The 14,979-nt window shown below is 40.7% G+C and overlaps 1 protein-coding gene and 1 pseudogene across 1 annotated transcript; one reads left to right on the top strand and one right to left on the bottom strand.

Annotated features, from left to right (window-relative positions):
* Window positions 1-2,194: 2,194 nt before the first annotated feature.
* On the top strand, window positions 2,195-6,024 carry LOC126600558 (uncharacterized; annotated as a pseudogene).
* Window positions 6,025-6,242: 218 nt separating this feature from the next.
* LOC126600557 (methylecgonone reductase-like) lies at window positions 6,243-8,399 on the bottom strand. Its single transcript, XM_050267139.1, has 3 exons — window positions 8,010-8,399; window positions 6,796-7,219; window positions 6,243-6,712 (listed from the first exon to the last, which is right to left on the bottom strand). The coding sequence occupies exons 1-3, from the start codon at window positions 8,348-8,350 to the stop codon at window positions 6,488-6,490; spliced, it is 990 nt and encodes a 329-aa protein (XP_050123096.1). The 5' UTR covers window positions 8,351-8,399; the 3' UTR covers window positions 6,243-6,487.
* Between the last annotated feature and the right edge of the window lie 6,580 nt (window positions 8,400-14,979).

The raw sequence follows: 14,979 nt of genomic DNA, 5'->3' as shown, positions 1-14,979 counted from the left end.
TCATATCAAAACAATTACAAGATGAAATATTATATAGGAAAAGAAAGAGAACATAAGCCTAACTTGTCTAACTTGCCTAATTTTCTAACTTGCCTAATTTACACAAAGAAGGTTGACTAGCCTAACTTCACTAGTCATCCAACATGTTTATTTCATGCATGCATTTTAACAAAAGATATGACTTGCATGCATTCCAACACTCCCCCTCAAGCTGGATCGAGGGGATTCCTTGAGCCAAGCTTGGACATAATGCGCATGAATTGAACCGTAGGAAGAGGTTTAGTAAAAATAACGCTTTGCTTCTTGCTGCGCCATGTTACCAAATTCCCACTTGAAATGGCTTCGTGCCGCAAACAAACAGTAATGGCTTCGTGCCGCAAACAAACAAACTTGAAATGGCTTCGTGCCGCAAACAAAGAATAATGGCTTCGTGCCACAAACTTGAACAACGTTAGGTAGAGCTAAAGCATCCATCGAGATCTCAGCTTCATAATGTTCTCCAGCCATCTTGGCTTAGAGTAAATGTTCTCCAGCCATCTTGGCTTAGAGTAAAAGAAACTTAGTAGAAACGATCAACAGAGCCAGGAATTTCGAGTTCCTGCTCTGATACCATGTTGAATTTTTGATGTGTATTTCATATCAAAACAATTACAAGATGAAACATTATATAGGAAAAGAAAGAGAACATAAGCCTAACTTGCCTAACTTGCCTAATTTCCTAACTTGCCTAACTTGCCTAATTTACACAAAGAAGGTTGACTAGCCTAACTTCACTAGTCATCCAACATGTTTATTTCATGCATGCATTTTAACAAAAGATATGACTTGCATGCATTCCAACAGTTGATAACCATACGCATTTTTCCTTCACTTATGTTTAATAATGTTCGATGTTTCCGTTTATTAAATTTGACGGTCTAAAATAAAGAGAGGTTTGTAAGAGGAGAAAAATGGCGTGCAAAAGAGGAGAAAAAGAATAGTAACTTAGGGCTCGTTTGTAAGTACTTTTGAAATGATTAAAATCACTTTTGGAATCAATCTTTAGTAAAATGACAAATGAATCCTAGAAAAAACACTATTGTTTCATGCAAGAAGAACACAACCAGTGTTTTTTGCAGTAAACACTTTAAGTGCTTTTAGAACCCAAAAAAGTATGTTCTCTAAAAACTTTTAGTCATTTAAAAGTAGTTCCAAACAAGCCTTTAGGCTTTAGTTGTAACTTGTAAATTAGGCTTTTTTAATAAAGTAATGGTTTACACTAAATTATTCTAAATTAAATTTGTAGAGGGTGAGCAAATTATTAGCCTGCGCTCCTTCCGTGAGAGAGCTTCTCTCCTTCTGTGGGAGTTCTTCTCCCCTTTTGGTGAGGGTTTCAATCTTGACCACCATCTTAGGCGCCGACTTTAGCTTCGGTTGGAGTCGGTTGCCACTTTTCCCTTTCTTTTGTTTTCTCCTATTTTTCCCTTCTCTCTTGCTTTTTCCCCCTCCTCATCATCTTGATTCCCCCTCTTCTTCTTCCCTTGATGTCATCCCTCTTCCTCCTTCATCTGTGTTTTGATCTTCAACCACATTTGCGTGTAGTGCTGCGAGTTTCGATGTTTCGACCAACTCGGGTGTTCCCAACACCACCACCTTCTATTTGTTGTCTGGCAGTGTTGCTCATGGTGATCCACGGGCTTCCTTTTATTGATAACCAACTGATTTCCTTTAGTTTTTTGTTGTCCTTACTTTATGGCTGTGCTCGGAAAGTAGATCGGTGTTGGATGATACGATCAGAGAGGCGATATTTGGCGGTGGGCATGGATATTTGCAGGTTGAGATGCACTGTCCTAGTGGAGGCGGTAGCAGCGGACTTCTCATCTTTTTGTTTGTTTCTTCTGTTTTTGGGCCTCAACTGTTTGGTTGAGCTTTTTGTTAGTTTGGGGTTTGACCTGTCTTTTGTTTTTATGTTTTCCCGTTATGATCATTTTTGGTTTGTGTATTTTGTCTGTGGGTCAGTAGTTTGTAAATTTGTGTTGTGCGTTTAATAAAGCTTCTTGGTGATCCTTTTGGATCCCACTTGATCAAAAAAAAAAAAAAAAAAAACTTGTAAAGGGTGAAAACTCGAGTAGGGGTGGATGTTCGAAATTGCGAAACCGAAACCGTACAAATACCGTTCCTAACTGAACCGGCTCGGTCCGGTTTGATTCATCCAGTAAACAGAAAATGAGTCAATTTTACTCTCTCAGCAACCGATGTGCAACAGCCGAGTGCGGTGAGATATGTCCACTGCCTCATCAGCTCTGGCGCTCCACCTCCCCTTTGCTCCCCCAATCGCCACCACCGCCTCCGCTGCCGCCATCAAACTCACTTACCCAGTAAGCCTTCTGCTTTTATAATCACAACCCAGATAATAAAGTTGCTGCCTTTCCTAACAAGTGCAGTCGTAATTAACAGATAAGCAGCTCACGGTGGTCAGCAAGTGGTTTGAGGCTCGTAGGTTCTGCTCATGCAGCAATTTCAGGAAGCGGGCAAGGTACATTTTTGCTATGTTTATTGCTTTTGGTTTTTTTTTTTGGATTGTTTCGAATTTTAGAATTTCGTAATTAATATTGGGTTTTGTTAAATTTTCAGGAACCTTTGATCCTGAGCTCCGTTCTGTGCTTGAACTCGTCACGAATTCTGAGTTATATGAGCTTGAAAGAATCCTTTTTGGCCCTCGGTAACTTCAAAATCGATACTTTCTGTTTGGTTAATGTGAAACTTTGGACTAGAAAAGAAAATTGATGTTTGGCATCGTATTTCTTTTCGTTTTTCAGTAAAGGGGTAGTGTCATTTCTCAATCAAACTAAAGATGTAATCAAATTAAAATTTCGCAGTGTAATGTTGACGTTTTTTTTTTTTTGATCTTTGGATGAGTCAATGTCCAGCTACTTCAGCCCTTTGCTGAAGTCTATAATGAGTAGAACCAATGTTGACTATGCGATGGTTGAAGAGGATCTCCATAAGCGAGAGGAGTTTTTAACAGTATTAGAGTCTCGATTCTTATTCCTTGCAGCCGATGCCCGGTCTACGATAAGGTTTTTCCTCAACTCGTCTAATTTAAAATTCACCTCGTTAGTTAACTTGTTTGGCGTCAATATTACTCGAGGGCTGACATACCACTGAATTGTGTGTGACGGGTCCTGGCAATGAAAAGTTGTTTCAATTCTGTTTTTCTTTATTAAACTAACTCCTAGTATCATACAATTGTTGTCGAGTTTCATCTTGACTATCCAATTGGTGTGTGTGGAATTCTTGGTAGGGGTTGGAGGCCATCATATAGGAATGTCTTACTTACAGTAAGGAAAGAGTTGAACATTCCTTGCTCAAGCAAATTTTCAACTGAAGACCTTGAAGCAGAGATTTTCCTTCATCTGTTGCGAGACTATTCAAGGCATGTCATCTATATGTATAATTATATTATATATATATAGTACTTTGGACCTTGTTTTTTAGTTTCTTGTTGAAGTAGAAATAAGTAACATCACTTTTTGATCTCTCTATACTTGTAAAGAAGGAAAGATCGAAACAACATGACCTTTAGGTATGAAAAGTGAATCGTCGGATGTGCTTCTGAAATTTGTGTTGTGAATGTGTAAGGGTAGAAAAGAGTTCATACATACGTCCATGAGTTGATAGATAGTAAATGTGATTTCAACTACTTGGTGTTTTAGCGAATCATTGTCTTTTAGAGAAAAGGTTTACTTTATTTTTATTTTTAAAGTGATGTATTGAAAATCATTCACTTCCTTCATGTAGTGAAGAATCAGGAAATTTTGAGGGTTTGTTGGAGTTCTCTGAGCCATCTGATGGTCAACATAGTCTTCAACTTGGACTCAGTCAATGGAAGGTGCAGGCCCTCAGTGCTTTAAAGGTCGGGGCAGCAGAGCTCCGATCCATGTTTTTGAAGGCAATGTAGCTTTACTACGAAGACTTTATGCACGCTCAATTCTCTCCAGCTTAAGTTCATCTCTTTTAATTTTGTTGGTTTATGATTTTCTCTGAAGGGTGGTAGTATCTATACTTTGGGAAGATTTATCAGTTGGTAAGTAAGAAAAGAGTATAGTCAAACTGATTATTCCATTTCTTCTCTACATACCTTTAACTATTTTTCCTTTGTGGTAGTTAGCTAGAAAGTTATCTGGGAAGGTGTCCCTAGAAGCTGCCGACTATCAGCTAAAAAGGGATTTTGTTAGAAAGGTACATCTTCGATTTCACACTTCACAGCTATAAAGGAACCATAAATGAGTTAATTGTTTGGTCACCAGTCATATGGGTGTACATTACCGTGTTCCTCCTGTGTCTAATATTTTTCGAGGTTTTTACTTCCCTTGCCTTCATGTCACGGGATCTCTCATGTCCATGTCTGTTTTAACTCTTAGCTTTATGCTAGTTTCTCTCTCATTATTATATGGAGTGTCTCTCTTTGTGATGTTAATTACTTTTGTTTATCTAGTTACCCTTCCTTCCTGACATGTAATTCCGTACTTTTTTATTCCCAGGGAGGACAATTAGCTGCTATTAATCTAGAGTCAGGAGCAGCCCTTCTTGCGGCAAAACAGGTAATTATAATTTATATCCCGCAGATGACTCAATTTGTTGCAACTGCTATGTAATGACTTCTTCACGTGATGGAGAATGTGTAGAAAAACTATTGTTTGAGCTAGTGGCATTTTTATTTTTCCAGGTCTTAGTATTATTTCTGCAAAAGTCTAAATCGATTGACGCTTTGTATCACATACTGTTACCAAGGAAACCTCTTTCGTTGTTGTGGTTCAAATATTGTTTTATGTCCCTCCCATCCCCCGTCCTCTCATTTCAGGATTTCTAATAATTGCCATTTTGGACAGGGTTTTGCAGGGGCTACATCAAGATATCTTGGTTTAAGAAGCATGATGGCTTTGCTTGGCCCAGTGTATTGACTCTTCCTACACTTGATTTCTAAAACATCATTATTTCCAGCTTCCCTATGTTTGCTTTTCTGGTTCGTTTGCGACTTTATTTCACACACACCCTCCTACTCATGGCTGCCGCCGCACGGGTACACACTCACAATATGTATCATTTCATTGTTCCTTAATCAAAGTATTACTAATTTCTATGAAGTAGAATAAGGAGGAAAGTTTAGATAGGTGCCGTTGATGCGCATAAAAGTGAAAAGTTAGTCACTTCTCAGTAAGCAAGAGTTATTTTGGGTGAAAAAAGACTCATGTTACCGACATTTAATCGAGTGTAGATTTGCTCAAACCATTAGCTGACAGGTTGAGATTAAGCACTGCCTTTCCTCAAGTAGCCCGATGCTTCAATTTTTTATGATTAAGCCAACCGTGCAACAGCTCATTGCTGGTTTTGATGATCTTCAAGATTTTGCTTTTTACCGTTCCGAATAATTTTCCAGCAACTGTTATTAATCTATTTCTTTTGGCTTTTTGTGCAGGCTTTGGGGAACATTTTTGGCAGATGGAACTGATTGCGCAAGAATCTTGCGGGCAATTTATGCTTTTGCACAGGTACTGATTTTTCCCCCTTCGGGCAGGTTTGACACCTTGTCAAACACTAGTTGTTCCTCGAGCCCTATTTGCGAGAATATTGCTATTCATTTTGTTCTGATTAGTCTTATTGCTTCTGCTTCAGATCCGTATCACTGGAACATATAGGCTACCGCCTGATTGCTGAAAGGCTTTACAGTTTGCGAAGATGCATCCTTTTCGACATCCATCAAATAGTTCCGGAGCATGAAATGGATCCCAAGCAGCATTCACACCGAAGGTAAATGGGGACGGCCTGTCATCACTTTAACAAGAGACTTGTGTTCAAGATGAATTACACTGTCACAGTCTGCTTCTGTTATTATTTTTTCAATGTGTAATATACCTAACGTTGAAGCTGAAAAGATTATCGACTTCATGGTAGTTTATGTATGCCATTTTAACATTAAAAATTAATCTCAGAAAAAGAAATGAAAAGAAGATGCATGTAGATCATTATGCATGGAACTTGAAATGGAATTAGTTTCGGGTAGCATTAAGATTCTAAAGGGCGCTAGTCGGGTAAGGGACAAGGGCATAGCGTCTAAGCGGGGCCTAGGCTGTTTTTTTTTATTTTTTAATTAAATTTATTGTATAGCATGAATAGAATGACATATAATGGCATAATTGTGTTGGGTACATAAATTACAAAATAAAATGACACATAAATTATAAAGTAACATACCGAAGACATGGGAACAAACATATAATTAGTGTTCATCTACGTATCCAACAAGTTTCTTTCAATTTATTGAAAAAAAAGCGCAAAATGGAAGTAACTTATTTTCTGTCTAAGTGAGAGTTGTGACTTAAGCGGGCAGGCGCCCAGGCAAAGTTTAAATTCCATTATTTATTTATTTTTAAAACACATAGGAATTAGACCATTTGCCTAACGCCAAGCACTGCGGAAACTTTTAGAACATTGGGTAGCATAGAGCTTAGGGGTCATTATCCCAGAGTTGGTCGAGTGACTTGTAAGGTCCGGTTTCGGAAACAAAGAACTCTGCGGAACACAGCCTGCGCTGGGGAATCTGCTTGATCTTGTTCATTTCATCTTCATTTAGTTCCCAATCGAATATGTCAAGGTTCGGCTTCATCCGCTCCTTGTTGAAGGTCCTCGGAACTGCACTTGCTCCTTGCTGGACGATGGATCTCAGTATAATCTGCATGAACACAACCAAGTTAATCTGTCCTAGTTTCTGTATTTATAAACTAATTAACCAACAAAATCGGAAACAAATATTACCTGTGGCACAGTCCTCCCTTTGGCAGCAGCGAGGTCCTCGAGAACGGAATAATCAATCCCAGCATTGTTAAGCTGAGGAGTTCCATAAAGTCCCAAGGGAGACCACGCAGTCACATGAATTCCTTTCTCTTTACAGAAGTCTCGCAGTTTTCCTTGCTGCCACGACGGGTTCATTTCGACCTGGTTAACCGCCGGGGGGATGGTGGCATTGTGAAGGATTTGAGAGAGCTTTAAGGTGCCGAAATTGCTAACGCCAATAGACTTGGCTAAGCCTAACCTGGAAATTTCTTCCATGGCCGCCCATGTCCCCGTTATATCAAAGGGTATCATATCTTCTTTAGTTAGTTCAAATCCTGGGACTCCATGTTTCAGCCTCAACGGCCAATGAATCAGGTACAGATCCACGTACTCCAGCCCCAGCCTCCTTCATATATATAGATCAATAATGTGAACTCGAACTCGAGACATCTTACAATGAAAGAAAAATACCTATATATTCTGTATTTGGGATTGTTTTGTCAATTTCTGGATTTGGAAACATTGAAGAAAGGAATTGAATGCACTTGAAGAAAGTGTGCTTCGTATTTTTGTGCAAGAAAGCTGCTGCTCAAATTATTGCAGAGCTCAGCAAAAACACGTTCCCTAGTAAAAAATCCTTGTCACTGAATTCAATCAAGCCACACACACTAGATCATCTATAACGACATGACACTTGGCTAACATCTAGGACATATAAGTCATACATGGACAGATTGTATCTCAACTTTACACTTGTCTTCGTGACTCAAGTAGACCATTGTAACTTGACTCAAGCAACCAGAAAACATTTCACTTTAACAAATACCACTAAACTAACAGCTAGTTGAGTAACATCCTATTAGGCAAATTATATAAATATTGAAAAGTTTTTCATCGCACTTGCTGCCTACGATTGAGTTTTGGTTTTAATAACTCGCTAGATTTAGCGTATGCTGAAGTAAGAAACAAAAGTCAATGTTTAAATTTTGTTCAAGATTAATCGCAAAGGAAACTTATGGCTTCCGACTAATCCATGTTCTATGTTCAACTTTCGAACAGAAAAAATTTATAAGTTTGACCTCTATTTTTCTTTCAACGTACTTTTAAAACTAACAAATTATCCAATCTAATCTAATCAAAAGCATGAAACGTGGCCCTTATATGTATATATAGGTTTGTATAGATAGGTTACATACTGGAGTGAGGTTTTGAGGGCTGGGAGAACACCATCAGGATAAGCATCAGTACACCACAGCTTGGAAGTGATGAACATGTCATCCCGGTTCTTGATAAGACCTCGCTCTTTCGCTCGGACCACGGCTAGACCGACGGCTTCTTCGGTTTGGTAGAAAGCGGCAGTGTCGATATGGCGGTAGCCGGCCTCAATGGCATCGACGAGAATGGGGACGAGCTCATCAGTTGGTGTTGGAGGCACTTTACCTGTCCCTAACCCAAGCACTGGCATCTTGTGGCCTGAATTTAGCACCACTTCCGGTACTAATTTCTTTGTGCTACTATTAATTATAGTCTCCTCCATTGATTAGTTCTGATCAATTCAATATTTCTGATGATGCTAATGATCAACTACGGCACCCATATATATATATATCTACTAATTAATAAAACACTCATTGTCAAGCAAAATCCTATAAAATTATATGTTTAACCCTCTAATTAAAACAGAACATGAATAAGAAATATGAGGCATAAATGTAATTCCATACAACCAAATTTTGCTCTTTTTTTTTTCAAATCCTCACCTACATGTAATCCTAACATATCTTTAATTAAATTAAAAAAAAAAAAATTCTCATTTCCACATTCTATATCACTCTCTTCCTCTCTCATTCTATTTCAAAAACAAAAATAAAAATTTTTTCTCACACACTTTGTGTGTGCCTATATGCTAGTGTGTGTGTGTATATAATAGGAAGTCGGGATCCCTTTTTTTCTTTTTTAATCTTATTTATAAAAATGAAAATTAGTTGTAAGGCTCACACCACATCGAATTTTAATGATTCAAACCGTTTATTTTTTCAAATTGCACCTTATAAATATTCCTTGCAAAATTTTAGCCAAATCAGAAATATTTGAGGCATGTAATTGAGTTCAAAAAAATTGACGAACACTTTGATCTCTAAGAAATATTGAAATTTCACCATGATAACTAAATAGGCAAATTACTTCGGATTGAATTGAATATTTGCAAAGGATGATCTGTGAATCGAGTATTACAAAATAAACGGTTCAAATAATTGAAGTTCGATGTAGAGTAGGTCACACACATATATATATATGTACATATAGAGTTTAAACTAGAAACGAAGAATAGAAGAAGCAACAATACAAAAATAGTAAACATCAACAAAGCCTTATCCCACCAAGTGAGTTGGTTGTATGAACCCTAGAAAGTCAATGTGTTCGGTTTTGCGCCAAGTTATCCGTTAGCTCTAGGTACTCCATATTTTTTTTTCTAGAATCTCTTTCCAAGTCTTCATAGGTCTTTCTCTACCACTTTTGTTTTGAGTTTCTATCTCATAATCACATCTTTAAATCGGATCATATGTACGTCAACGATTCATAAAGTGACGAAGCCAGAATTCTAAATGAGGAGGGGCCTTTCACAAATATGTGTGTGTGTGTAAAACGTTGAATTCATAACATGTTGACATATGCAATTTGTGTAATCCTCACAAAACTAAAAAAAATCTCTTAAATTCAATACTAAGAAGAAAAAAATGTAAAAACCCAGACAACCAAGTAAGAGGTAGGTTGTGGAAGGCTAAAGAAAATACAAAGAAATAGAGTGGACAGCCAAAGTAGTGTACTACCAAGTTTTTTTTCTCTCCTCTGTGAGAGTTTTTCTCTCCTCTGTGAGAGCCCCTCCGCTGTGTGGGTTTGATCTTGTCTTGTCCCTCTCCTAATCCTAGGGCTGGTTCCTGGCACCTCTTTGGTATTTCTCACCCACAAATCATATCAGCTCTCTGCGCACCTATCTCTTGGAGTTATTGCTTACCCACCAAGCCGAGTTACTTCCTACCCACCTCCCATCCGGATCCCCTTTGTTCTCTTCTTTTATTCCTCCCCTCGAGTTAAATTAACTGCACCTCAACCACCGTCTGCCTTAATTTACTGCGGATCTTGCTGCTAATTTTGGGTTCGGAGATCTCCCCCCACTGATTTAGATCTGTCATTCCTTTATTCCTGACAGGTCGCTTCCTCTGAGGATCAAATCCGGGCCAGATGTCAGCGGGAGGGATGGCAAGATGCAAAAAGCAGGAGAAAAACCTCAAGAAGCAAAAAGGTATAAGAAACATTAAAGAGGATGGTAGATCCAAACTTCTCAGAAGTGGGTACAGAATTAAAGTCAAAAATTCAAACTGTGGTGTCAAAGGGAGACAGAAACTCTCGTGGAGGAGGTTAACAAAAGTTCTGAAGACCATCTACTCTATGGGTATTAAGGGGGGCATTAATGGCGAGGTATGGCTCCTCAACATGATACAAATATTCATTATTATGGTTGGGTCCCTGCAATTTTGTCATTTTGAATTAAAAAGCTGTGAAGGGAGAAAGAGGGAAGAGGAGAAACAGAGAGAGGTTCGGGATAATAGGAAAATCGAACAATTTTGGGGTCAAATGGCAGAAGCGGATATAGAGGAACTAGTGGTCCATCTGGATAGAAACTTGGATCTCTCAACGATGGAGCAAGGAGTCAAACTAGTGGGTGCGGTGTTGGCAAACAAAACCCTAAACAAATGGGGCGTGCGGAATATACTGAGATCTGCATGGAAGGAATGGGGGGGAGTGGAAGTTAAGTGGGTTAAAGACAATACTTTCATTATCACTGTCCAAGATGAAAGCACTGCTATGAAGATTCTAAGCCAAGTCCCATGGGCTGTCATGAAGCAGAATTTTTCAGTAAGAAGATGGGAAAAAGAGTTAGCGCTGGAGGAAATCAATATGAATATAGTCTCGTTCTGGATACAAGTTAGGGGCGTTCCGCCTTATCTCAGCTCTGAAGACAATGTAAAACGCCTCGCGATGCAGATAGGGGAATTTCAAGAACTTGAGGATCCTGCTAAAGCACGAGGTTTCCTAAGAATTAAAGTAGCTGTCAATACCTTGAACCCGCTGACCACAGGTTGCTGGCTCCCGAGGGAAAATGATAAGGAAACATGGATTGAGTTTCGTTTCGAAAGACTACAAGACTTCTGCTACAAATGCGGAAGAATCGGCCATCCAAACACGGAGTGTTCATTCAATGCCGTCAGGGGGGGTATGGCAGGATATGGTGAATGGACCAAAGCGGCTCCAGTTCGGGATTTCATAGATATTCCAAGACCGATTTCTATCACTGTGGGTGAGCGAAGACATGCTGGAGCAACTAGAGTCCGGCCAAGGAAGGAAAGTCAAGGTGCCAGGGAAGAAATCACTGGGGGAACTAGTAGGAAGAATGCCCTGACTGATAGGGACCCCAAACCACCAATTCTGATTCAGGGGAAAAATATTGGCTCGAAGAAATGGCAAAGAGTCAAACGATGGGAAGAAGGAATGAACTTTAATCAGGATCAATGGAGAATGGAAGGGTGTGGGTCTTTTGGGCAGCAACGTTTTGTGATGGGCATGGAACCAGTGAAAATAAGAAGGGAGTTTCTAAGAAGCTCGGCAGTCATGATTGAAGAGATACAGGAAGAGGAGTCACTCCTGCCTACAGGAGGGGTAGTGGGACAGTATGGCCAAGTTCCACTGATAGAAGGGGCTGGCAGTCACAATAAAAGGGTGCTGGAAAAACTAGGTTCAGAGATGGGAATCCCACCCCAGAAGAAAACTAGAATAGAGGTGGAACCTAAAAAGATTAAGGAAAGGAAGGATAGAGCGGCAGGATGGCAAAAGAACGTGTCAATGAAGGAAAGGGCGACCTATGCGGGGGAGAAGTTGCAGGACATCCCGATAGGGTATCAGGATATGGGGGAAGGCATGGAGGAGTTATCTATGAAGACGAAAGAAGCACTGTTGGATAAGAAATCGGGATCATATTCCCGGGGTGGTGGCGGCTGGCCCTCAACAGCCGCACGATCGCCATGATACACCTATTTTGGAACTGCCGTGGTTTAGGGTCTGACACGGTAGTTCGAGCCCTTCATGGGCTGATAAGGAAATATAGACCCGCTATGATTTTTCTTTCTGAAACAAAAATGAAAAATCATAGAATTATAGGTGTGAGACGAAGAATGGGGTATTGTAATGGTTTTGATGTAGCTCCTGTGGGAAGGGCTGGAGGGCTTAGCCTCTGGTGGGATGAGTCGGTACATGTAATTGTGAATGATTTCTCAAAACACCTCATTGACGCTCGATGTACCTTGGTGGATTCTCAGATTGTGTTCAGGTTTACCGGTGTGTACGGTACTTCTTACCGTGCGGAGAAGGTTGAGTTTTGGGGAGGAATGATTCATAAGTTTGATCCTGACAATATCCCGTGGATCTGCGGGGGAGATTTCAACGAATTCTTGTGGGACCACGAGAAGTCGGGCGGAGCTGAGGTGAGATATAACCGAACTAGATATTTGGAGGAGTTCATGAGCAAGCTGGAGGTGTTTGACTTGGGTTTTAACGGCCCAAAATTCACATGGCGTGGGAAAAGAAATGGGCAGCTAGTGGAGGCTCGGTTGGATAGGGGGCTGGTGAATGAATCTTGGCAGACTCTTTGGCCTAACTCTAGGGTCACTAATGGTACGACAATGGGCTCTGATCACAGCCCAGTTATAGTTCAGTGCGAACCACGTATTGGGAAGAGGAAGCGGATTTTCCGCTTTGAAGCTCACTGGGCAAATGATACAGATTGCAAAGAAATTGTGAAAAAAGCTTGGGATAAGGTCCGACAAGGTAACTCGGTGGAGAGGTGGAATCTCAAAATCAATGAGGCTCGATCTAATCTTTCCAAGTGGAGTAGGGATAAGTTTAGACAGAGATCGTGGCAAATTCAGGAGATGATGTACCAACTGGGACAACTCCAACTAAATTGGAGATGCAACTCCCATGAGATAGATGAGCTTACTAAGAAGGTTGATCGTTTATGGAGACAGGAGGAGAGCGTTTGGCAACAAAAATCAAGGGTGCAATGGCTTAAGGAAGGAGATGCGAATACTAAATTCTTCCATCAATCTACCCTACAAAGAAGAAGGCGAAATCAAGTAATATCGCTAAAAAATGGGCAGGGGAACTGGGTGGATAATCCAGGGCAGATCCGGCGCTTAATTGATGATCATTTTGTGGAATTATTCACGTCTTCGGGCAACAGGGAGTGGGGTGATATGCTCGACTGCGTTACCTCGACAGTTTCGGAGGAGATGAATGTTGCGTTAACGGCTACGGTCTCTGTGGAGGAGATTAAAACTGCTGCCATGAAAATGGGAGGACTCAAAGCTCCAGGTCCTGACGGATTCCAAGGGATATTTTATCAATCCCAGTGGGACATAATAGCTTCTGATGTGAATAATATGATTGTTGATTTGATGAACGGGTCTTTGCAGCCTTTGCGCCTAAATGCTACTCATCTGGCTTTAATCCCAAAGATTCAAAATCCGGAATCTGTGTCTCAATTTCGACCCATAAGTCTTTGCAACTACTCCTACAAGATTCTCTCCAAGGTCTTAGCCAGCCGATTAAAAAGATTGCTGCCGGTGTTGATCTCCACAACACAAAATGCGTTTGTGGAAGGAAGACAGATACAAGATAATATCGGTATTGCGCATGAGCTTTTCCATTTTCTAAAAAATAGAAAGACAAAATGCAACTTTGAGCTGGGAATTAAACTGGACATGCATAAGGCGTATGATCGTGTGGAGTGGGATTTTTTGATGGCAGTTATGGAGAAGATGGGTTTTAATAGTCGATGGAGGAGTCTGATTATGGGATGCATTTCTACTGTGAATTTTTCCATTCTTCTAAACGGACAGCCAGGTTCTAAATTCACTCCCTCAAGGGGGCTTAGACAGGGGGATCCATTATCCCCTTATCTATTCTTGCTGGTCAGTGAAGTGTTATCACTCCTTATTCAACGGGAGAGTGATAGGGGGCGGATTGAGGGGATCCAAATGGACCGTGTCGGTCCCATGATTTCTCACATTTTCTTTGCGGATGATACTTTGATCTTTCTGAAGGCGGAGGCGAGGAACTGTAGAAATTTAGTCCAGGTTATTGACGAATATTGCTCGGCTTCGGGTCAACAGGTAAATAAATCCAAATCCAGTGTGTTCTTCGGGGGGAATGTGCCGGAACATTTATCTCTCCATCTGGCAACCATTCTTGGGATGGAGAAAGTAGGGGACCCGGGAGCTTACCTGGGAGTGCCGGCCATCTGGGGTAGATCTAAAAGAAGTGGCCTTGCGTATGTAAAAGGAAGGCTTTTAGGAAAAATTCAAGGTTGGAAACGCTCCACTCTCTCGCAAGCGGGGCGGGAAGTTTTAATTAAGGCAGTGGCGCAAGCAGTTCCAGCTTATCCTATGAATCTTTTCAAGTTTCCTAAGACTTTTTGCAATGATCTGGACGCTCTGATATCTAAGTTTTGGTGGGGGCAAAATGAAGGGGAGAACCGGATTCACTGGGTTTCTAAGGAACAATTGGGGAAGTCGAAAGATGAAGGTGGGCTTGGTTTGAGGTGCTTTACGGAGTTCAACAACGCTCTTCTGGCGAAACAGTGTTGGCGGTTGTTAATGGAACCAAACTCTTTGTGGGCGTCGGTCATTAAAGGCCGATACTTCCCCAACTGTTCTTTCTTCGACGCAAAGAGGGGCGGAAGAGCTTCATGGGCATGGTCAAGCCTCCTGGTTGGTAGAGAAATACTTCGGGAGGGTGCTCACTGGCAGATAATGAATGGAAAGGATGTCAGGGTCTGGGTGGATAGATGGCTGCCATCTATCCCGTCAGGACACCCATCTCCCTTGGGTTCAGTTCCTGTTTCTTTAAATCTCAGGGTGAATTCTTTGTTAAGCACTGATAATGATAGCTGGGAGATTGATTTCCTTAAACCCTTTCTGTTGGAGGAGGAACTCAAGGCGATTTACGAGACACATTCGGGTGATCCGATTTTGAAAGACAGATTAGTGTGGCCTTTTGTGAAGAATGGAATCTATTCTGTAAAATCCGGATATCATTGGGCTTTGACCA

This window comes from Malus sylvestris, chromosome 14 (genome assembly GCF_916048215.2).
Source record: "Malus sylvestris chromosome 14, drMalSylv7.2, whole genome shotgun sequence".
In the NCBI taxonomy this organism is placed as follows: Eukaryota; Viridiplantae; Streptophyta; class Magnoliopsida; order Rosales; family Rosaceae; genus Malus; species Malus sylvestris.
This window is presented reverse-complemented; position numbering and strand designations above follow the sequence as displayed.

What these genes read in the sequence shown, in the direction of transcription:
- LOC126600557 (XM_050267139.1), bottom strand. Translation starts at nt 8,350, where the DNA reads ATGGAGGAGACTATAATTAATAGTAGCACAAAGAAATTAGTACCGGAA. An exon ending in GCCCTCAAAACCTCACTCCA is followed by an intron (nt 7,220 to 8,009) that starts GTATGTAACCTA and finishes ATATATATGAAG; the next exon opens with GAGGCTGGGGCTGGAGTACG. An exon ending in AAGGGAGGACTGTGCCACAG is followed by an intron (nt 6,713 to 6,795) that starts GTAATATTTGTT and finishes GTGTTCATGCAG; the next exon opens with ATTATACTGAGATCCATCGT.